General features: G+C 41.6%; 1 protein-coding gene across 2 annotated transcripts in view; it reads right to left on the reverse strand.

Moving 5' to 3' along the window:
• The window catches only part of Tbca (tubulin folding cofactor A), a 58,733-nt gene that overhangs the window by 2,417 nt on the left and 30,514 nt on the right, over window positions 1-25,802 (reverse strand). For both annotated transcript variants that reach the window (XM_052743547.1, XM_052743546.1), the window contains 2 exons: window positions 8,397-8,502; window positions 3,021-3,107 (listed from right to left, as the gene is read on the reverse strand). In XM_052743547.1, the coding sequence (XP_052599507.1) occupies window positions 3,021-3,107; window positions 8,397-8,502 (193 nt within the window). The remainder of the gene's footprint in view (window positions 1-3,020; window positions 3,108-8,396; window positions 8,503-25,802) is intronic.

The raw sequence follows: 25,802 nt of genomic DNA on the forward strand, positions 1-25,802 counted from the left end.
GCCCAACTGGATGTGCTTGATCACACACAGGCTGGAGGTCTGTAGGCAGGAAGTACGTCAGGATGCGTGCTTGTCCCCATTGGATGAAGGCAGGAAGTACCTGACTAACATAATTCAGAGCCATTCTCTGGGTATCCTGGGTATGGACTTGGCCAGCATCCATCTTCCTGAGCAATGTTTAATAAAGCTTGATTCAAATGTGGCTCAAAAATTGTAGTAGTGGTCTTATTCTCTCCTGGTGGGATTAACAGCTGTGTGTATATATGCACACACACACACACACACACATATATATATAAAATCTATTCTATATATATAACATATATACACACACACATATATATTTTAAATCACAACAACAGAAATGAAACTAGGGTAGTTGTGACAGTTTGTCTGTGAGACAGGGGCTCTCTATGTAGCGCTGGCTGTCCTGGAACTCACAGAGATCCACCTGCCTCTGATTCCCAAGTGCTGGGATTAAGGGTGCTTGCCACCATGTTGTGTGATGGTCAGTGTAAACTGTCTAGAGTGTCTACAATCTAGAATCACTTGGCGACATTAGCTCATTCCTCTTTGCTCTTCACTAAGGATGTAATGTGACTAGCTGCTTCAAGTTCCTGCCACCTTGATGGGATGTAACCTGGAATGACAAGCCAAATAACCTCTTTGTCCCTTAAGTTGGTTGCTTTTATTCAGTATTTTACCACAGCAACAAGAAACAAAACTAAGGTAGAAACCGGTACCGAGAAGTAGGGCAGCTGCTGTGATAAACATGACCATGTGGCTTTTAGGCAAATGGAATTGTTTTGTGGGAAGAATGTGGAAGTGTTTGGTACACTGGTTTAGAAAATCCATTCAATGATGAAAGTAGAGGCTAATGGGCATTCTAGTGGGAGTGTGGAAGAGCAGAATGCTGAGAAAATGGAATATAATGTGGAGGAGGGCCAGCGTAGAAGGTTACAGAGAGAAGGACTCTCAGGAAGTGGGCTGGGGCCATTCCTGTGACATTGTGGCCAAGCACCTGGCTTCCTCCTGCTCTTGCTCTGAGGACCTGAGTGAGGTTAAATGTAAAGATAATGGTATTTCATAGAGAAGCCTCTTGTGTTGCACTGGGAGGGGAAGAGGGTCTGGAAGGCACCATCTTGAGAAGATGCAAAGTCACTAAGAGGAAGAAAGCCTAAGGCATGCCCCGTTCCTGGAAGGCAACTGCACAGGAAAGTGTGTCTTCAGCACACAGAAGCTGACACAGCTGTGGTCCAGAGGGGAAAGGCTGTCAACAGAACTTGGCTACTGTCCATGTGGTGTCTGTTCTGAAGTCACAAAGGATGTAAGCGTGAGGGGGTCACTGAGAGCAGCTGAGGCCGGGCATTGTGTGGCATGGAGGCAGTCTCTGTGATAAGAGGCCCTGGGAGGCTAATTTATAAAGTGAAGCATAAGCTGCAGTGGGACCCTAGGAGGCAGGCCGAGCCAGGACCATGGGGCCTCCTTCAAGGTGCACAGCAGGTATGGATGGACTGACAGACATGTGCTGAAGGCAGCAGGGACGTAAGAGTGTGGTGCTGTCCAAGCCGCTGGGGCTCGGCCAATTTCATCACAAGCCCCAGATGCAGGACAGAGTGCTGCAGGATTTGGCGGTTTCTCTGCTGGAGTTTCATTTGTTTACTTCTTGTTACGTCCTGCTTCTTCAATGCTGAAATAGGAATGTCTACTCTGTACTATTTTATGTTGAAAGTATACAACTTTGTGTTTTTTGATTTTATAGGAACTCACAGTTATAAGACTCTTAAAATATTGGAAAATGTAAAGATAATACGGACTTTTAAAGATGGCCCGCACTTTACCTTAGGAGACAAACCTTGACAAGACTCTGGGGACAAGGGTTGAGAGGTTCACAGCCTACAGTGTTGAGTGTTTGTGTGTCAAGCAGACAGGAAGCAGACTGCGCGGCTGCTTTGGTGGTCAGGCCGGTTCACTGCAGATGAAGGGATAGGATCCTGCAGCTGCCTTCCCTCTAGTGACAGACTGCAGAGAACTGTGAGCCAAATAAGCTTTGTCCCTTAAGTTGCTTTTCCAGGGTGTTTTTATCACAGCAACAGAAAGTGGAACTAAGACACAGCCCTGTGCACGTGTCAACTGTTAAAAAGAAGTAAGATGACTTTTACTTAGACTTTGATCATTTATAGACTCAACTAGCCACTGCTTCTCAAAGCATGGGTACCAGGAAGCATGACAGTACCACCCCATTCAGGTGGCTTCATGAGAGGTCTGCTTCTATTACCTTCTGGCCCCCCTTCTCTCAACTTAATTTAGGTTTGAATCTAAAATAATTCCAGACCTTGTACACAGGACCAAATTAATTTGAGACACTGGATTAAATCAAATTTCAAACAGTTGGCTGTTAATGTGTCAAAAAAAAAGTATGTACAAAGAACAAATAGATATTGCTGGTCAAAACTGGTACTATGTATACCAGCTATTATGGCTCAAATATTTAGTAAGTAAGTAGAATAAACATGATAGAAAAAACTTGAGTCATGACTCAAACCTAAGTTAAATTCTTTAAACATTTAAAAGCATGCTGGTTCCCAGGGTGCAGTGGTTAGTGCTGTCAATACCTGGGGGCAGCCTCCAAGCACACTAGTGAGGGGCTGTCTACATTAATGCTAGTCTCTGAGTATGACATCAGGAGACTATCTTGGGCTGGACCATCCCTAAGCAGGGGAGACAAACACACATGCATCCACTGCATCCTGTTCCTGATTATGGATACAATACAACCAGCTCTTTCTCCAGTCACTGTGGCTTCCCTGCTCTGATGGACTGTAACATCGAATTCAGAGCTAAAATGAAACTTTCCAAGAGTATTTCATCATCCAATAGGAGAAGAAACCAAGACACAGGACAAATGAATAAAAATCTATTTCTTCAAATAGCTGCAGTGTTAAATATTCAAAGTTTTAGTTTTCTGCATATTAGATTGAAGACAATTTAAAATATGAGTTCAAGAAATCTTTACTTACTAATATCTGCTGAAGATCGGTATATGCAGCCTCTAACCGGCGCTGGCAATCTGGGATCATCATCCGGGACTCTTGCAGGATTTCTGCCTGTAATAAGAACATTTGTGAGACATGTCAAGACGAGAACTAATGTGTATTTATTTTATACCCTGACATATAACTAATGATTTAGAGGAAATGAAAAGTAGAACTATGTTAAATGACTCAATGCTCTAATTCATCAGATTGTATTATCTGCAAAGTACAAGTTCTACGCAGAACTTGCACAAAGTTTTGGGCTTTTCTCCCTTTTGGTAATCACCTTCTCATGGTAAGTGAAAATTAACTGGCAAAGCTTTTCATTCAGCACTTATTTAAAAGGCTATTTAAAGTAAATGATTCCCCTGCTGTCACAAAGCACCTTTATCTAAAATGGGATCAGCTGGTTATATAAATATCCCCTGCATCTTTGGGTAATAAAGGAAAACAGTGCTCAGATAGTATCACAGGGAGATAATTACTGCATGAGAGAAGTTATTGAGTTATTGATCACATCGTGTGCACACTGCAGGAGGGACTCACTGAAAGACAGAGGTAAGAGAAATGAAAAGCAAAGACCAGCAGGTTCATATTCTGATGCTTATCATGCATAAAAAGTTATTACTTATCCTTGGGCTTCATTTTAGGAGAGAGATTATTTTCCCCAAGCAGTTTGAGCCAAATTACCAATGTGGCACCCTCTGAATCTGAACTTCTTGCCTATTCTTCATGAAGACACTGAAGAATTAACCACAGGGACACTTATTCTGAGGGATGTTTTTGGAATGTAAAATCTACCATTCAAAGCTATATTGTAACACATCAAAACACAAAGGAAAACTAGGAAACTCGGTCAGTAGTTAGTCAAGATGTTGGACTTAAGCCTTTTTCTTCAGTTGGCACAAAAGCTTTGTTTCCATAAATTATTCTCAGAGACAGATATTGTGATAATATTTTTTCTCAAAAGATGTTTGGTCAAAAGCTTTCAGAGAAATAGGTACAAAATTAATCAAAATTACCTAGGAAATAAAACAGAATGCACACAATTTTATGGCAGTAATAGTTAATTATAATGGAAATGTAAGTAGGTCCCAGAATCTTCATGCTTTCTTTGACAATCTGTCGTAGCTCATACTGTACTAAACCATCATAACACACAGTTACTGTCTATCCACATCTGCTTTCTTGGGTGGAAATATATGACTGAACTTAGAATGCTTTGACTATTAAGTCACAGATTAAAATTTCAAGTATAGGATCATGACTTTACTTTCAGGTAAACAGATATTTAATCAATGCCATTAAATTATTTTTGTATATCTGGTTTGAATCTATGTTAAAAATTGGCAACAGGAACATCTCAGATTTCTCCTGTGGAATTCCTGCAGAACAGCTTACAGGAATAAAATAATGAATTAAAAGAAATAGGTCAAACTTATGACAAGTTAAAATATATATTTACAATTTTCCCCCAAGCCTTAATGTTACTAAAATGAACTTTAAGCAGCATTATCCAACATAATTTCTATTCTTTATTATCTCTTTGTATTAGTACAAATCAAGATCTTCTGTGAGTCTAGCAAGATGAACTCCTGACTTCCAACAAAAGTCCACTCCCCTGTATTCCACCCTGATTATTCACTGAGTTTCCTCAACATTCAGCCCCATAACCACAGGTTCCACATCTGCAGATTTAACCTACAGTAGACTGAAATTAAAAAACAACAACAAAATAAAATTGCACTGAACACTTGTAACACTTGTAATATTTGTCATTACTCCTTAAAAATAATATACCATAGCAACTATTTATATCATCTTGGTATCATCACTAATCTAGAGATGAATTAAAATACACAGCAATATGTGTATAGGTTATACACTCCACCATTTTCTAAAAGGAACTGGTCCAAGAACACTGAGGGCTGACTGCATGCGTACATGTCAGGACAGGGGACACAGACTGCAAAGAGAAGGCTCAGTTTTGCAGTCCAACACAGGAGCACAAACATGAAGACATGAAGCCTGACACTGCTTCATGTGACACCGCCCCAGAAGCCAAAGGAACACCCGGAAACCTGGATCCCATAGGCCACACCTGCACCAAATCCACAAGCTGAGTGCTTCCCTTTAGAGCAATGAATCAGGACTGACAGGGATAATTTTTTTATTCTCTGAGAATTTCATACAGTAAACTATCATATTCAGCTGTTCCCCAACTCTTCCCTGGCTCTCCCCAAATCGATACCCAGCCAAGTTCTTGTTCCTTTTCAAAAACAAACAAAAAGGCCACAAAAAACCATGGAGTCCAATTTGTGTTGGCCAACTACTCCTGAGCATGGAGCCTGCCCTGGACCGGGATTGGTATACCTGCCGTTAGCGACTTTCCCTTTCCAGCAGCTACCATTCAGGGGCAGTTTCTCAACTGGGAGTTGAACTTAGTGCCACTTTCTGGGATTCTGTCTGGCAGCAACTAACAACAGCATCTGAGTCATGATGAGACAAAGAAGACATCCCCAAATATCCAACTGAACTAATGAGTGCTGTTCATTCAGAGTGTCTTTCTTTAGAGGACCCAAACAATGGTTATTCTAATGCTTACTGCATTGTGTCTAGAGGATAATCAGGGTCTTGGCATAGTCACTGGACTCATAAGGAACCTTAGGGGAACACCATAGCGTGCCATCCCCAATGATGTGAAATTGACTTTAAAACAAGTTACAACTTTTCTGAGTATTTATTTTGGTAAAATGGAAATTGGGGAAGAATAGGCAAGGCTTGGTTTATAACAATCTATAGATTGCAGAACTTAAAAGTTGATTAATTTCTTTTATGATCAAACATAAAAAGTGAAAAGTAAACATTCTAATTGATAGGAATTCCTTTTATTTTTTTCTGTCACAGGAAAAGTTCTATGAAACAATGCGGCCAATGTTAAGCTGTTCGGCAACTGATTAGGCTAAGGTTTCTGGCTCCTTTGGTGAGCCAGATCTTGTAACCAGGGATAGACTAGACCTATAAGTTGTACCAGCCCACAGAATGATGTCAGCTGTCTCTGGAGCCAATAATATTCATATCAGCTTGTCAGATGGAGCTCTAGAAATTACTGCAACATTAGTTAAGTCTTCTCTTTTATATATAGTGGAAGGATGTTAACATGCGCACAGTGAATTAGGAATCCATTTGACTGTGTTTCCCTGGTTATTGCTGAATCCATTGAGGCGAAGCGGGGCAGTGTAAACTCTGATACACCAACAACTGTCATGAATGTAAATGGTACAAGTATACCATCTAAAGCATGGAGATAGACTAACTGTACCCAACCTGGCATTTAAGAAATTCACTTCAGATGTAAAAAAACAGAAAATACAAGCATGGAAAAAAGATATAGAACATAAAACAACAACAACAACAGCAGAAGTGACTACATTAATATTATAGAGTAGAATGCTGCAGATCAAGAAATGCTGTTAGGGACAAAAGGAGTGTCACATTATCAGAACATTCTAAGCACATCAAGGTAACATATGATCCTGTGTATGAACAGATAAATAAATGAACATATATAGATGGGGATTTTCACTCAACAATTTATAGAAATACTAGACAAAAATGAGCAAAGGTAGGAAAGAACTAGACACAAGCACAGTGAGCTATGCTGCTTTAAAAAACACTGTATCAGAGGAGAGGAAGGAGGGGAAACTGGTTGAGATGTAAATCAACAACAACAACAAACCCCACTGCATCTTAGCAAGGAAACAGAACATTCACATAAGAGAGTGCAAATGCATTAAGCCCTGTGAACACTGCAGCAGACCACATCCTATGTCAACAGCAGTAAAAACTAAACAGAAACCTAAAAGCCATGCAATCATAGACAGTACAGTTCTAGGACACCACACAGAGTCAGTAACTGAAGAGGAGACTCTTCCCTGATAAACTAACCAAGTCAGCAGGGCAGTGTTAGAACACACCTTTACCCTAGCACGTGGGGGCAGAGGCCGTGGGGGGCAGAGGCCGTGGGGGCAGAGGCCGTGTGGGCAGAGGCCGTGGGGGGCAGAGGCCGTGGGGGGCAGAGGCCGTGGGGGGCAGAGGCCGTGGGGGCGGAGGCCGTGGGGGCAGAGGCCGTGGGGGCAGAGGCCATGGGGGGCAGAGGCCGTGGGGGCAGAGGCCGTGGGGGCAGAGGCCGTGGGGGCAGAGGCCGTGGGGGCAGAGGCCGTCGGGGCAGCCAGACCTCACTAGTGCTGAGAGGAGAGCTCATGGCACTGAGCTCCCATCAGCAAAGTGAAGTGCTCTCAAATCTGTGTTCTTCCTCACAATAGAGGAAAAGAGGCAGCACTTAATACAACACTTCAAGGCAGCGGCAGGCGGCCAGTCTGGTCTAATTAGGGAGTTTCAGGACAGTCAAGGCTACACAGAAAGACCCTGTCAAAAGAAACAAAAACCAAGCAAACAAAAACCCCAAATCAAAACAGCAACAAAAAACAAACAGAAAAAGGCAGCAAATAAACTCAAAACAATCGAAAGAAATGAAGTGATCATAAAAGTACAAATCGACAACAAAACAATCAAAGAAATGGAGTGATTATAAAAGTACAAATCGATAAAATTACAAGTCAGAAAAATACAGAGAAATGTCAACAGAACAACAGGTAAGTTTAAAGAAAAAGCTGATATACTTCTGGCAAGACCAAGTGAGTAGGCACAAGTCACCAAAAGCAACACCAAACAGCTCCTGTGGCCACTGAAGAATGAAGAGGTCCCAGAGACAACTCTAATACTAGCAACTTGAAAGCAACGGACCCCACTCCTCAAAACTTACATAAACTACCCGAACCCCACCAATTCCATCACCTCCTGCAAATTTCATGACTTCATCCTAATTTAAGACGAGTTCTATTCCACTGTGTGCATACAGCACACTTCCATTATCCATTCAGTGTAGACGGACATCTGGTCTGCATCAACTTCTGAACTACCATGAGAAATACGTATGTTATTTTGGTGGTCTGCACATCAACTCGGGAGCTATTTCTAAATTTAAAGATGTAATTACACTTAGTATATTATCTAACTTATATTTAATACTTAGAGCTGGAGACCCGCAGAGCTTCATGGCTGAGAGCAACAATGGAATGCTCGTGTTCAAACACGAGCACTATGTGACCTGCGGCAGTTATTTCACTAAGTTTCTGCTTTCTGTCGTCGCTGTGCTTGTTGGAAAGGGCTTCACTAGTCCGTAGGCTGGTGTCCAGCTTGCAGTGATCCCCTTTCTCAGCTTCCCCACCCCACGGAGAACAGTACCATCTCTGAGGGCTGTGGAAAGCCCACAGCCCAGGTCCCGAGCGCCAGCCTCACCTGCTTCTTAATGGCGTAGTTCTCCCCGTCCTCGGCCTTCATCTTCTCTATCTTTTCTTCTTGCTGCTTTGCTTCTTTCTCATACATCACTTTTTCTTTGACCAACCTGTAAACAAATCAAAAATGTTTTGGAGATTAGCTTTTTTCTCTAAAGGACAACAACGAAACTATGTAAATACAAGACACAGTTAAACTACAACATGGATAGGCAAGATGGGGCAGCTACTTCTAGTCGTAGAGGTGAGAGCCCTGTGCTCCAAGTCCTCTACTGGGTGAAGCCAAGCGTGAACGCAAGGAGCACACACTCCGACCGACATTAAGAAGGAAACCCACTCTTGCCTCTGCAATCTAAAAGTAGAAGTTAACACTTCTGTACTGCCTTTTTTATTGATGCTTTCTAAAACTCTGTAATATACTTAGTTAGTTTACTAGGGGAAACCCACCAAATCTCAATGAAAGATTAGATTATTTTCAGCAAAAGCCCTGCTTACTACTTACAGGGAACTTAATTTTATGTCGGCCTTTCCTTTATGCAAGAAACAAGAATAGGTAATTTAAAGGTAGTTCTCTCACAGACAATTAGTAGACACAAACCAGCACCAATAACGTTCAATCAAGAAAAGGTACAGATCAGGGAATTCTGGTAATAGGGAAGCATGCAAAACAAAATCTCAATTAACCATAAATAGCTCAGTCTCCCTTAATTCTAGCTAATCCAAGTTTAATATAAAAGTATTGTGCTGGCTAGTTTTTATGTCAACTCGGCACAAGCTAGAGTCATCTGAGAGAAGAGAGTGTCAACTGAGAAACTGTGGTGGACAACCCTGTAGGACATTCTTAGTGACTGATGGGGGAGGGTCCAGCCCCAGCCCCAGCCCACTGGGAGTGGGGCCACTCCAGGGCTGGTGGTCCTGGATGCTATAGTAAAGCAGGCTGAGCAAGCCCATGGGAGTCAGTCAGTAAGAAGTGCTCCTCCATGGCCTCTGCATCAGTTCCTGCCCTGACTTCCCTTATGATGGACTGTAATCAACTGAGACATGTGAGATAAAATAAACCCTTTCCTCAAGTTACTTTCAGTCATGGCTTTGTTTGTTTGTTTTTTGTTTTGTTTAAATCACAGAAGTAGAAACCTTAAGACAATAACATATTAACATTCCTATATAGCCAAGTAGATACAGTAGAGTGGTTTGAATGAGAGTGTCCCCCATAGGCTCATACATTTGAATGCTTGGTCCTGGTTAGTGGAACTGTTCGGGGAAGGATTAGGAAGTGTGGTCTTGGAGGAGGTGTGTCACCAAGTATGGGTCTTGAGGTTTCAAAAAGCCAGGCCCAGTCTGTCAGTGTGTCTCTCTGTCTGCCTCCCGGGACCCGCCCCTCCCCACACCCACTGCCTCTAATTTGTGGATAAGATGTGAGCTCTCAGCTACTGCTCCAAGGCCACACCTGCCTACTGCCATACTCCCTGCCATGATGACCATGGACTCACCCTCTGAAACTGTAAACAAGCCTCCAATTAAATGCTTTCTTTTGTAAGTTGCCTTGGTCATGGTGTCTCTTCACAGTAATAGAAAAATAACTAAAGTACACAGCAAAGAAAAAAGTTTTCTGACTCCATCACATTAAAAACAGCCTCCATCTGACTTACTTAATTCTAACCCAACATATAAAGGCAGGGAAACACTATGTAGAACATGGTAATGAAGATTTTAAAGTGTATTTCCAAACATAATTTGATTTTTATAGTTTAACTAGATTGAATTTAAACTCAGAAGTCTTTGTTGGTTTTTGTTTTGTTTTTTGAGACACGGTCTATTATGTATCTCTGGCTGTCCTAAAACAGCTCTGTAGCCCAGGCTGGCCTCAAAATCAGAGATCTGCCTGCCTTTGCCACCCAAGTGCTGGGATCAAAGGCGTGAGCCGCCATGCCCGACCAAAGCCACAAGTCTTTAAAGCCTGGCGAGGCAGCACCAATCTCCTCTGCACCCCTGCTGCAGTGCAGGAGCCTTTCCCGTGCAATTAGGTCACCACATGCTAACACCACCACGGATTCTACTTTGGAACTCAAACATCCCAGTCAGCTCCTACCCTGGGCCATTCGGTGTTCTTTCTAGATGGAAATACAAAACAAACAGACAAACCACTAACAGTAGATAGCTATGTGAGTCTCACACACTTAGACCCTGGAATACTGGCAATGAAAGGCAAAATACAAGACTGAATGACCACGCACTTTGAGTTGGGAAAACATGAACAATAAAAGGATGCTCAAGAAACAAACAGCAAAGGAGTAAGAAATTCCTGTCTAGTTAACTGAAGAAAGGCCTGCTGATCTGGGGAGGGAGGTAAAAATGTAAACGGGTTTTAATTTTATGTCTTCCAATAAAGTATGAGCTTTTTATCATATATAAATCACTTTCACTTAAAAAAGAAGTGCAGCAAATTTTTAATAATTTTCAAGCTTGCTAGTTTCCCCATTGGTTATATTCATGAATTTTCTGGACAAAGAATCTACCTAATAGTGTAATTCTCTGAATGCTGCTTTCCCTTTCCAAACATTACTTAAAATAATTTCAAAGTAATGCTATTGCAGCTTAAAGGCAAAATTAACTGAAAATATTTTCTATTACTCTTACAAACCTACTTCTCCAAACAGCAAGGTAGCTTCAAAAAATCTGTTGGTTCTAACTAGCTAGAAAAGCTTACTACTAAGGAGAGCTGTAAGAAGTATGAAGGACCGACAACCCTTAGTGGGATAGTCAAATAACAAACCACCTGTAACATGACGTGTAGCACACAACAGAACATTTACATATGCAGTCCAGCACTGCTAGTAAGGTCCAGACAAACTCGTTTGTGCTAGTGGTCCTATAAACTGAAGAGCAGAAGTTCTAAGGATGGACAACGTGTTGTAAAAGGTCTTGGAAGTCTTGCTAAATACGGTTCAAGTACAAACTCAATGGAGATGTAAGGAATATCCATGTGGCTCCTTCAGAACAGCTGCCCCTCAGCACAAGTTTGGGAAGTGTTCTGTAGAAACCCATGTTTTCACTACAAAACTCACAAGTGCAAATTTCACACATTTAAACACACTGCTCATAATATAAGTTTTTGGGGAAATCAAGAGCTTCTGACCTTGCATCTAAAAACTCTGATTTTTAATTTTCTAAATTTATTATCCTAATTTTATAGTTTTAAGAATTATAAACATTATTTTCAATGTATTTATGGCCATTTAATATCTAATATTCCAAAACCAAGTATAGAAGTGGCAGGCCAGTACAACTAGTTGTTAACAAGGGGTAAAGGGAGAGGGGGAGATGGCTCAGAGGTTAAGAGCATCTTCTGCTCTTAACGAGGACCCAGGTTCAATTCTGAGCACCCATGGCAGCTAACGACTGCTTGACACTACAATTCCAGGGGATCTGACACCCTCATCTACCTCCACAAGTATCACACATACACATACATGCTGACAAAAAGTCACACACAGAAAGTAAATTTTTGGCTGGGCGGTGGTGGTAGCTCACGCCTTTAATCCCAGCACTTGGGAGGCAGAGGCAGGTGGATCTCTGTGGGTTTGAGGCCAGCCTGGTCTACAGAGCAAGATCCAGGACAGCCAAGGCTACACAGAGAAACCCTGTCTCTAAAAACCAAAAATAAATAAATTTAATGTAAAAATCTTTAAAAATCCTGGCAAAGGGCCTACAGAGGCATTTCTTTAGGATGACATACAAATATGCAGTAAGCACATGAGAAAATACTCAACCCCATCCATGAGGAATGAAATATCACTGCACAATCAGATATCTACAATCAGTCTGATCATAAGTGTCAAGTATTGGGAAAGACATGGAGAGAAGCTGAAAGCATTAAACAATGCTGATAGAAATGAAAACTGATACAGTTGTTTTGAAGTTGGCTATTTCTCAAAATATTAAACAAATCAAAATTACAATCCGTCCCAATGCTACTCCTAAATAGATACCCTAGAGAAACTGAAACAGAAGTCCATATGAAGTCTATGTATATGAATGTTGATAACAGGTTATGTGCAACAGCCAAAACATGACAACTCAAAACTCCACTTCCTGGACAAACAGAATGTGGTATATCCATTCACTGGAATATTACTCAGCAATAAAAAGGAGTACATACTCTAGGGGAGAATCCACCACAATTATTCTTCTAAATGGACAAAATAACAAACTGATTCCTAATGACATCATTATACCTAGATATTAGTGCATCTCTCAACCTTCATGAAGAAACATCCCTAACGTGGTACATCCTTAGCATGTTAAGTTTTTGGTAATTAACAGAGAAACCTACAGCAGGTCAAGCTGCAGAGAAGAAGAGAATACAGAATGTGTAGTCCTAAACGGGACAACCATATCACACCTTCCAAGGCTTGGGGATCACTGCAAAGGAAAAGAGAGTTGGAAGACGGAAAGAGGGTGGATGACAACAAGGAAACAGTATCCTTGGGACACAGCAGGCAGCTGCACATGTGAATCCACACTGCACGTGTGACAGTACGCACAAGTCCTATACAGTCTCCAGCCAAACAAAACCCCAGCATGCAGGGGGTGGGAGAAGGCAGGAAGTTCCAGTACAGCTGAGGAGTTACTGGCAACTGGGAGCTGCTATAGGAGAGTGGGTTCCCTTCAAGGCAGGTAGATCACGCTCTAACATATGGGCAGCACAAACTGAATTGGATGGATTTAAAAAGGACATGGAGTTGGGTTGGTCGGGACGGGAGGTGGTTCTGGGAGGAATGAGAGAAGAGGTGAAAATGATAAAAATTCACTGTATAAAATTCTCAAGAACTAAAAAGGGAGGGCACTAATTCATGGTACAACAAATGAACCTTGAAAACATGCTGTGAAAGCAGCCAGACAAAAGAGGCTACAAACTGTATTGATCTATTTATAGGACACCCACAGAACAGGCAAGCATAAGAATGCAGAGAAACAAGGAAATCCGTGGTAGCCTAGGGCTGGTTTGTTTCTGACATGGTGAAATCGCTCTACATAGGATACCATCTGAGTGACAGGAGTACACTTCTGCAAACACACTGGACACTTGGTGACTATGTGAACCGCATCACAATAACTCTACCACCCCAGAGGAGGAAATCTGTGACCCCAGGATGAGCTTCAGAAAAAGGTTCAAGTCCTGATCAATCAAGCCCAACAGTGGACAAAAGAACAGTATGCATAGAAAACGGCCTTTTACTTGTAATTTAGGACTGATGCTATTGCTCTTGCTCTTGTTGATTCTCCCAGAGGTGAAAGGTGAGCCCCTATAGCTGAAGATACCATGCACTTCAGACACAGGCCAAAGGCTCCTTGAGCTGGATCGGACCTGAATGTCTCCTCGAGGACTAGCTTTCGTGATTCCAGAAGGCGCCGCGCAATACCAATCGTCCTCCCAGCTATGAACAACGGCCAGCACAGTCCGATAACCCCACAGGTGCAGTAGTGGCACCCACACCCTAGCGGTAACCACCTTCCCTTTAACTAGATCTAAGATCCTATCAACAAGCGGAAGTCACGTACGGTACTAGAACCCTCCCTAACTACTCAGTGCTGGTGCAGTCATGGAGCTTGGAGGAGAATCTATAACCACTAAACCACCGCGATCCTAACCGTACTCTCAATGTTTGTCTTTATACTCAGAGAGGTGTAGTCCTCACTCCTCATCAAAGAAACTTTTCTTTGCCACAGACAAAAACCATTACAGAAAATCACAACAAAATTGTAGAGCCCAGTCCCAACGGATATGGATATGGATATGGAGAGATATATATACATATATATGTATGTATATATATATAAAACAACAATTAATGAAAAAAGGAGCCATAAATTTGAAAATTAACAAGAAGGGGTACATGGGAGGGTTTGGAGGGAGGATAGAGGAGAAAATTATGTAATAAATCTCAAAATATAATAGCTTTAAAACTTCATTAACAATAATTTTTAATATTAAAATGAAATCTTCATTCATTGAGATTATAATTTCAAAATAAAAGTACCATGAAATCACTATAAATAATCATCTTAAAGGTCCCTTTAGATAGTTAAAAAAAATATTGCTAGAATAGAGGTAATGAGCTGCCACTCTGTTTGAGTGAAACCTCAAGATGATTTTATTTGACTGACAATGCTGTAAAGCAAGAATAAAAAGACACAGGAGGAAGAGGGAGGCAAAGGGGAAGGGAGAGAAGAAGTATTAGGAGAGAGAAGTTTATCCATACACTAAAAAGCTGGGATACTACTTGGTGTACAGCCCTTGCTTAGCAAGGATGAGGCCCTGGGTTCGAAGGCTGGCACTTCAGAAAGAAGCTGGGAGAGTTAACTCTGGATGACACTTTGTCTCTGCTGCCTCACTAGGGAACAGGGAAGCTGTATTCTCACTATTGGCTGGGGCTAAGTACAAACTGCTTTCAGATGGGTCATGAACTGCCCCACTTCACACACACTTCTATTTTTCAAACACACAGGCTGTGGTGGTTTGAATGAGAATGCCCCCTACAGGCTCCTATATTTGAATACTTGGTCCCCCATTGGTGGAACTGTTTGAGAAGGACTAGGAGGCATGGCCTTGTTGGAGGAGGTGTGTCTCAGGGGAGGGCGTTGAAGTTTCAAAAGTCCACAACCTTCCCAGTTGACTCTCTCTGCCTCCTACTTGCATATAAGGATGCATGATCTCAGCTCCTGGTCCAGCTCCATGTATGCTGCCATGCTCCCTACTATGATGGCCAGGGAAGCTAACACTCTGAAATGGTTAAGTCTCATTAAACTCTTCCTTCTGTAAGTTGCCATGATCATGGTTTCTGCACAGCAATGGAAAAGCAACTAACACATAGGTCTTATGCTTGTCTTCTGCAAGCTTTGAACTTTGGTGCTGTGTCATCTTACATTCCATCAATGCCACAGAGTTGCTGTTTTTATTATCATTATGTAACTATTATTCATGTGTACTCAGAACCCGCTGCATTTGCAACAAATATTTTTAGTTGCTAAACTCCTAAAAAAAGGTAACTGGAACTACATAGTACTTAGTTCTTCCATCTCCCTGACAGATATGCAACAGAAACAATTTAAAGGAGACTACTTTGGCTCATGGTCTGAGTCCATGTTCACCTGGCTCCTCTGCTTCTGGGCCTGTGGTAAGGTAAAGCATGGTGGGAAGGGAAGGGTGGAGTAGAAAGAACTGTTTACCTCATGGTGGCCAGGAAGTAGAGGCAGAATGGGGCCAAGAACAAGGTCCATTTTTCCAGGGCATGTCCCAGTGATCCACTTCCCCAACAAGCCTGACTTCTTGAAAGTGCCATCATATTACAAATCTATCAAGGGATTAATCTGTTGAGTAAGTCAGCGATCTTAAGAAGGCAACAAAGCCCCAAATGCATGAATCTTTGGGGGGCAACTCAGATTCAAACCATAGTGATCTGGATAGGCTACCAGAGTGCAGCACATTCTAAAACATCCTGTAATTCAAAGATATTATTAGGGCTAGCAACCGATGGCCAGGGCCAAACCCGGTCAAGAACTATGAATGGGTTAGATTTATGTTATAGGTGCTCACTGTAATCTGAATGTTTAAGAAATGAGACTGAAAAATGTGAATACATTTACCTTTTAATATTTTCCATTTAAAGAAGTAAACAGACAATTCTGGAGAAGAACAAAAGTGACAGACAGTAATGGAGAAATGAGAACACAGTGGTGACTCCTCAGGGAAGTAACAATGAAAACATCTGACTTAATCTCAGCCACCCCACTACATTAGTCTTGTCTATGAAGAACAGCAGGAACAGCCCCAGCAAAATTAGGGACATCTACCTACTTGCCACATGTGACATGGAAATGCTCAGGAAACAAGTTATTGGACAGAAAAATTACTGCCCTGGAAAAGGGGAAAATCACCCAGCTATTGAGAACGAGTAATGCTAGCATGCACAAAGTAAACACAATAGCAACAGTGCTGTTCTCTAGTGTCAATCAGTGAACAGATGACAAGTTACATGATGCTGAAAATACAGCTGTTAGTGGCTGCAAAGCATTACACAGGACAAACACAACAGCTTATGAGGCATCAAAACTCGGGACTGAGGTCATTATCACATCATAGTACAATGAACATCCCCACCCATACACTACATGCCCGTGTTCTGTTTTCAATCTGAACTGCCCCCTAAAAGTCTGTGTGTTAAAGGTATGGCTGCCAGCTCAGGGGGCTGGGGGAAGGGACTGGATCATGAGGTCTTCACCTATCCATGGAGTCACAATCTAATGCCACCTTAGGGAGATGATGGGAACTAGGAAGTTGGACCTGGTACAGGAAGTACTAAGGTAGGTCACTTTAAAGGTAAGATTCAGTCCCTCTCTGTCTCTATGTTTCTTGGCTGCCATGAGGTGTTTTTTGTTTTCACCATAATGTTCTGTCCCAGCACAGGTCCAGGAACCCTGAGTCCAGATACATCCTTGTTCCCTAGGTTGTGATCAGATCTTTATCTGACAACAGTGATGAGAAACTAACACACACACATACACACACACACACACACACACACACACACACACACACGGCCATTGTGGCTGCCTAGCAATGTGGTCCAGAAGCTTCTGTAACTCATTTTTGGGAAGCATTTGGAAGTCTGGGGAAACCAGCTTGGAAAAGCTTCAAGCGCTATAACTTGTAGAGCTTACTAAGTACCATGAGCTTGCAGACCAGAATCCCAAAGGTACATGGATAGTGAAGGCGAGACTGAAGAGATTTCAGTTGGGAACTCCATCAGGAGCTGTGACAGAGTACCTGGGCTGTAAAAATGGGATTCCTATGAGATTACAGCTGACCTTGCTCAAATGTCAGCCACAACCCAGGAAGGAGTGTTTGCTGGGACAGGCTATCTCTCCAAATAATCTGTCCAAACAATTCCAGAAGAGCCTGCAGATCCCCACAGCTGCACCAATTCCTCATTCCCAAGACCCTCACTTGTCCCTATAAAGCAGGGCTTCTCAGCCTTCCCAATGCTTCGACCCTTTGATGCAGTTCCTCATGTTGTGGTGGTGGTCCTCGGCCAGATGATTATTTTAGTTGCTACTTCATAACTGTATTTTCGCTACTGCTATGAATTGTAAAATGTAAATATATATGTTTTCCGATGGTCTTAGGGAACCTCTGTGAAAGGGTTATCTGACCCCCCAAAGGGTCACAACCCACAGATTGAGAGCCACTGCTATAAGGGTCCCTGCCAGCTTTCCCCCCTGCAGAACCTCTGTTCCTGACCTTCACTGTCTGAAATAAACAGACTCATCTGTTGAGGTCGGCCTCTGGTCTCTTTCTGCCTTCTGTCTCTTTACTCTGCACTCCAAAATCTAACGAACAGGACCGGAGCCATTCATGGCTCACTGTGGCAAACAATCTGTTCCCATCTTGTGTATGACTTCAGCCCCTGTGGGAGGTAAGGATGAACAAAAGGGTGACGTCTAATTATCTGATGAAGGAAACTGCAATGCGGGGCAGCAGTCAGGCTGAGTCTGGACGACTAGCTGCTTTAGTCAGGGTTATACTGACAACTGGTCCCAAAAGCAGAACACAAAGGTATTTAGTGAAAAACTGCAGTCTGGCTAGAAAAGGTGAGACCGCTGAAGAAAAGAGCCCTACAAGGAAGACAGGACTCCACAACAGGAAATCCTGAGCACTTCAGGAGTGGTTGGCTCCTGTGCACCCCAAGCTCCAGGGTAAAGGAGTAGACTTATTTGGAAGAGAGGAAAGGGGCAGGGTCACCTGGAGAAGTGACAGGGGACTGAGCCGACAGGAGACCCAGGTATCATTCAGACGCTGCTGGTCTTAGAGTCCTGGAGAATGACACAGACTTACAGAGTTTCGGAGGCTCCTTCTTTGCTTCCTGACGGCCACAGTGAAGCAGCTGTCCCACCCAAACCCTTCCACCATGCTATCCTGCCACCACAGGCTCAGAACTAACGGAGCCAGCTGACCACGACTGGAAACCATGAGCCTGAAGAAATCCTTCCTTCCTTAGGTAATTACCTCAAGCATTTGGTCAGAACAAAAGTTAACACAGGCACGCTATATTTTCTTCTTATAAAATACTGAAAAGATGTAGAGTGCCCAAGGTAAAATTAGATTAGTTCTTTCTAGTCAACCAACAGTTACTTTCTTTCCTTACTAAAGTGACAAACCACTTGTTACTCATTATTAGTAAAACAAACCAAACCCAAATGTTAAATCAATTTATTCCTATTTTAGTCCACCATTTAGTAAGTTCCTTTAAAGACAATATATCAGATTTCACAGTTTAAACAGTAATAACCATATCAAAACTTACACTAAAAGGATTGTAAAAAGAAAAACAAAACAGAGAGAGAGAGAGAAATCTGAGTGAATTGAACACAGTAGGGGTGATGGGGGAGCAGAAGGGGCTGGGAGATTGCTGTGGGATGGTCTGTATGTCAAATCTGTTGCTCTGATTGGTCAATAAATAAAACACTGATTGGCCAGTGGCCAGGTAGGAAGTATAGGCGGGACTAACAGAGAGGAGAATTGAGAGAACAGGAAGGTGTAGGGGGAGGGGGACGACTGCCAGCCGCCATCATGACAAACAGCATGTGAAGATGCCGGTAAGCCACAAGCCACGTGGCAAGGTATAGATTTATAGAAATGGATTAATTTAAGCTGTAAGAACAGTTAGCAAGAAGCCTGCCACAGCCATACAGTTTGTAAGCAATATAAGTCTCCGTGTTTACTTGGTTGGGTCTGAGTGGCTGTGGGACTGGCGGGTGAGGGAGATTTGTCCTGACTGTGGGCTAGGCAAGAAAACTCTAGCTACAGGAGATGGCTCAGTTGGCAAGGTGCCGCCATGGAAGCTGAAGGACTACTGAGTTTGATCTCCAGCTTTCATTTTAAAAGCCTGGTGTGGTGACAGACAGACAGATGCCTAGAGCTCGATGGCTACCCATCCTAGCCTATCTCCAAGCTTTAGGTTCCAGGGGGAGACCCTATCAACATACAATACTGACAGCTTCTGAGAAATGACACCCAAGGTTGACTTTTAGTTTCCATGAACATGTGCACCTGTGAGCATGCTCACAAAAATATAAAAGCAGAGGAAATCCAGCAATCTTAACTGAACAGGCTTCATAAGTGACAAATAAGCTCACACAAAAAGAAATCCTCATGGCCACCAAGAATTTCCAAACTAGCCGGGTGGTTGTGGTGTATGCCTATAATCCCAGCACTCAGCGGAGGCAGAGGCAGGTGGATTTCTGTGAGATTGAGTATAGCCTGCTCTACACAGTGAGTTTCAGGATAGCCAGAGCTACACAGAGAAACCTTGTCTTAAAAAACAAAAACAAAATTGGGGGTCAAGAGATAGCTCAGAGGTCAAGAGTACTTCCTGCTCTTCCAGAGGACCTGAGTTCAGTTCCCAGCACTTATACTGGCTGGTAATTCAAGCGCTGGGAGACCCAACACCCTCTTCTGGCTTCTTCAGAACTGCCCCATATGCAGACATACATAAATAAAAATAAATCTTAAAGAACCGAGAAATGGAGTAACAAGGGAGAAGACACTGCTATGTATGATAAAGTCATGAGTTTCCTTCTATTACACAATTACTAACTCCAGAATCCTCTGCAAGATGACTCCAGCTAACCTAGGTTTGCTAGGAAGATTCCTTGAGCAGTAGAGGCGCTATATGAAGGAAAATGTGATCCTGTAATATCAACCACATTTGAAGCAGTATGACCCATGTACTCATTTCAGCTTTATTTGCCTTGTGTCTTCAAGGTCTGCTTAAAGAACAAGGAACATCTACCAAATGTTTCTTGTGAAACTTGTGGCATGGGTGGTGGTAAGGATAACCAACCCTGTCAGCTAAATGAAGTATGATGATACTTGGAGTATTTGGAAAAAATTCCAAGCCTATGTAGCCAATTTCCCATGTGCAGGTCCTGGATTTGAAATCCCTAGTGTGACTGTTTCTCCTGACAATTCTCTTCCACTGACAGGGATGCTAACAAGCTTTCCTTTTTCTGAAGAAACAATACTTTTCAGATTTCTACTGTGACAAAAGGAAAAGAAACTTATTAAGGCCCCAATGACAAATATTTTTGATACTGTGTTGCACTGAAATAGTAGAACCTTAGTTACACATTCTACCCATTTTACAGACTATTTTGTATAATTTGTGTGCATGTGTGTGCAAGGCATGTGAGTATGCTCAGGAGGACACAGGACAACCTTGGGTGCTATTCCTCAGATGTCATCCACCTTGTTCTTTGAGACAGGGTCTCTCACTGGCCCATGGAACTCAAGGCTAGGGTGGCTAGCCAGTAAGTACCAAGGATCCATCTATCTCCAAGTCCTCAAATTATAAGCATCAGGCATTTCCCCATAGTCTGGGGGCTTGAACTCATGTCCTTATGCTCACAAGGACAGCACTTTATTGCCTCAGTTCCCTCCCTAGCCCTGTAGTCTCATCATCTCCACCATAACCAATCCGCTCCCCACACCCAGATGTTCCATGGGGTTCAACAGCTCCTCTTCATGAAGAGGCAGTTACGACAGTGCAGCCTATGAAACATGATGTAAATAGGTACTGCTACTCTTCCCGCTGTAGTAAAGGTGGGATTAAAACTCACAGAGCTTTGGGGCCTTATCTAAATCCTCATGGGTACTAGGTATCAAAGAACAGTATTTTTTGTGTTGTTTTGGTTTTTAGGTCTTTTGAGACAGGGTTTCTCTGTGTAACAGCCCTGGCTGTCCTGGAACTCACTCTGTAGACTACGCTGGCCTTGAACTCACAGAGATCAGCCGCCTGTCTTTCAAGTGCTGGGATTAAAGGCGTGCGCCACCACTGCCCAACTAGAACAGTCTTATTCTAAATATCTTACCCATCATTTAGCCACTTTTAATATAATTCTCAAGCTTTTGAACACAACAATAACTCTATGTTTAATGTGCCCAACTATGACTAGTGCTGCTAGCTCCCTACTTAGAAGTCAAGTAGATAAGAGAAACCAATCCAGGTTATGACCATCCAAGAAGTCTTGTCTCTCAAATCAAGTCAACCCTAGTGCCCTCATCTCGTGCTGAGTGATATAGTATGGATATGTGCAAGTGCCTCAGTGTAGCAAGCTTTCTTGGCACCACCAGCCCACAAATAATGATCTAGAGAGTTATTATAATTATGAAAAAGATAATGAATAATAATTCATTATTCAGCCGGGCGGTGGTGGTGCACACTTTTAATCCCAGCACTCGGGAGGCAGAGGCATGTGGATCTCTGTGAGGTCGGCTGGTCTACAGAGCAAGATCCAGGACAGCCAGAAAGAACTGTTACACAGAGAAACCTTGTGTGACAAAACAAATAGATATAATCCTTACAGTCTTTTGGAACCCGAGCTAACAAAGTCTGCACTGACACTACTCAGTTACTCCACAGGACAGAGACCATGGTCCTCTCTCTGACGCTAGAACAGTTCAGTCCAAACCAACAAAGCATCAGAACGGAGACCTCATCTTTTTATCTTTCCATTCTTAAATGAATGTGAACAAAGATTAAATGATAAAACCCAGTTTCTTTTATTATATCAAGAAATATCTACATAAACCTGTATACGACTATATTTTATGTGTAAGACTGTATTTTATACTTCAAAAAATTTTATCCAAAACTTTAAAAACGTTTGTTTTTAATAATCTTGGTAGTTACTGAAAGCTAAACTCCAGAATAAATATTACCTTTTATCTCAATCACATTTTCAATTTATAAAACACTTGTGTGTCCAACAGTAAGACATCAGAAGAGGACAAGCAGGGTAGCTAGAATTAGCACCAAAGGCACTACAATAACAACAGTTATTGTAACAATAGTTTTATAGCTAGGCTGTCTATATGCACAGGAAGCATCTTGGAAAACACACTGTTTATGACTATGATGGTGGGGAAGCTTATATCGGCAAATCCAAGCCGACTGCATTGAGTAAGACCAGAATCTCTTGATTTATTGTGCACCGTTTATAAAGTATATATGGTTAAAATTTGCAGTGATTCCCTACTAATTCTTTTTATGGTTATTAAGAAGCTCCAAGTGAAACATTCTACTGTCCCCCACCTTCAAACAACAGTAAATCAAGATTTGGGAGTCAGGACTGGGGATATAGCTCAATGATAGGATTCCTGCCTAGCGTGCATGAAGCCGGGATTCAATCTCCACTACCACAATAAACATACAAATAAAAAGATTTTGAGGTGAGTAAAGAATTTTCAGCAGTATCGTATCTTCTTGAAGCTGAAAAGTGCACTAGACACAGACAGACAGATGAGGTAGGGCTGGAGGTTGTTTGCTCTAAATAGATACCTCCTTCTCATTCTTCAGTCCCTCTTCCCATCTTCTAAACCGAACTTAACTGCTCTTATTAGGGCCAGTCACCACCAATCCTCTCCCGGGCCCACGCTGACAGTGGAGCCTATGGATCTTCACGGCCTAATTACCCCCACTGTCATAGTGTCCATATTTTGTCTATTTGTGCTCTTGCAAGCAAACGCCCCTAAGGACTGGTGTTGTGCCTTACAGCAGCATCTAGCGGGGTATGTACCTCACGGGTGTTTACCGAATGTACTCATAATCATTCCGAGTAAGCAGAGCAGCTCTCGTCATGCCCTTCTTCAAAGAAAAGAAATGACTAACTTAAGGCCATGTGGCCAGGAAATGTGAAGTCAGGATTTCATTATGAATGTAAGCACTGTAGATCCACCAAATGATCACGTTTAGAGTAAAGGAAGTAATTTTAAAATCTTGAATGTCTTTTCCCTATTCCAAAAGTAAAGTAGTTCCATGTTTTAAGATTGAAATAGCACAAAAGAGGACAATGTAAAGACAACTTGACCTACTTTCGACAGCAGCTACTCAGCTTTCAAAAATGGAAGCAATACATTGTTCTTGTACAGCCTAAATGAAAGAAAATGAATGCTTAATTTGAAGGCATTTGATACCTTATTTCTCCCAGTACCCATTAATTAATCAATTAAACTGGAGATGGTTCAAGTTCTATTAACTGCTGAAGTAGAATATATGCTCTAATTAATTTTAATAAATAAGTTAGACAAGACATACTCCGTAAACAGATAAAATGCATGCAAAATCCAAAACCGATATAACTGTTCAAAACTACAAACCTCAGTAACTCAAAAACACTAATATAAAACAATATTTCACTAATTCTCTAAATTGTCCCTGAAAATTTTGAGATGTCAGTGAGATTAAGAACTCAGAGATTAAGAGCACTTCCCGCTCTTTTAGGGGGCCTGAGTTCCATTCCTAGCACTCATACTGGGCAGCTCACAATCATAATCACCTGTAACTTCTGTGTCAGGGGATCCGATAACCTCTGGATTCCATAGACAATACACCCAAGTCTGTCTCTCTCTCTCCACACAGGCACAGGCGTGCACATGCATGCATATGCATACACACACACACACACACACACACACACACACACACACACACACACACCATTTTTTCTTTATAACAGCTAGTAAATCTGATCTGAAAATTCAAGAGTTTAATTTTTCTTAAATTTTTTAATCACAGTCTGGTGATTCCCAGACTGTAAAGTCCTCCAAGTCTTTGCTGCCCAACCTTAAACATACCAAGACAATTCACAAAATGTGTGTACTATTTTAAATCCACTACCCATTTACTACTTACTCAAAGTAAAACATTTACAAGCCACTGATCTGTATTAGCCAATGAACCCTGTAAAGGCTTCACTGTCATAACTGGAGCCACACCCAGGATGCATGAACAGCATGTGTCAGCATGTTAAAGTACAAAGTCTACTCACAAACTAGAATAATATATACATCATGTATTTATAGGATTTTATAAACACCACAACGTCATGCAAATAACTGTCCTACATAGCTCCTTGCCTACTCCAGATGAGAAATGTAGCAGGGTCTTTCAAGGCCCTGTAAACTGGCCTGGAACTCACTATGTACACCAGTCTGGCCTTAAACTCATAGATGTCTGCCGTGAACACACATCTATGACAAATATCCCTTTCTGTCATCTACCTAAAAGACTCAGTATCTACAGTACTGAGAATTAAATAAAGACATAGAAATAAAACTATAGTGATTCAAGCCTGTACGTACACAGATAAACTCCTTCAACTGAACATACAAATATAACCAAATTTCTATTATTCAACACTTCTTGTATAGAGAAATAGCTCTTCCACAACAGATAGGATGAAGAGAGTTCCTATGAGCAGGTAAACCTGGGAAACACTATCTACTCCAGCCTCCTAGCATCCACACAGAAAGTGAAGGAACACACATGAAATGCTGTCTCCCTCAGCCCTGCTCAAAAGAATTTGAGCACAGAATTCTTTCTAAACATACTCAGGAAGATCTAGTGAGACAGATTCTACTGGATAGCATATTAGGATCCTAAATGAAGACGGGTAATAATAAAATTTTTGATGTTGGAACTTGACAAATTTTTGTTTCCAAATTTCTATACCATATTAAATAAAAATGTTTCATTCAAAGTTTCCCATGTACAGAAGTAAAATATCAGTCATTTAAAGAATACATTTCTTAAATGTTAATCTGGCAGCAAAACAGAAACAGCCTAATTATACAATACTAGAAAGTTTCTAAATGAAGTCACAATGAACATGCTGTCTAACAATCTCATCCCTTAAAACTTCCATTTCCTAAAATAAAATTCACATTTTAGTAGAAAGTAACCAGCTATTCTATCTTGTGCTACCAACAAAACATTTAATTAAAAATTATATAGCAACAACTAAAGCTTTATAAAAAATCTAACCCAGTTTTTCCTACTCAAGTTTATTTCTTTAGCTTAGACATCTTAGATACTGCATCTAAATGGTAATAAATACTTCACTGTTCTTTGGCCACAACAATCTATAAAGGAACACAATTTTAAAATAAGACAGCTTCTATACCAAATGTTATTTAAATAACTGCTTTAAAACTGGGACCATGACTAAATAGTTTTAGGGAAAAAAAAAGAATCAGTGTGACAACTATCACTCACAGCTCTGCTGACCTTCATCAGCAAATAGCCACTAATTTAAACTTCCAGCAGAGCCCAAACCACATGAGGTAGAGAACAGCATTTTTATTACCCAAAATACTCCATCTAGCTTCAGTGCCATGAGAAAGCACATTTTCAACTTCCCAACCATCTGATTTAAGCTGGAAAAGTAACTTTTTTTCCTAACTATAATTCGTCTAAAAAGAATATTGAGATTGCTTTAAAAAAAAATACATGTAGACTATTTTGTGAAATTTTATTCTCCTGGTCCTTTAGCTACTGTGGTCTCTGCCACT

This window comes from Peromyscus californicus, unplaced genomic scaffold (genome assembly GCF_007827085.1).
Source record: "Peromyscus californicus insignis strain IS unplaced genomic scaffold, ASM782708v3 Scaffold_18__1_contigs__length_77618521, whole genome shotgun sequence".
Taxonomy (NCBI): domain Eukaryota; kingdom Metazoa; phylum Chordata; class Mammalia; order Rodentia; family Cricetidae; genus Peromyscus; species Peromyscus californicus.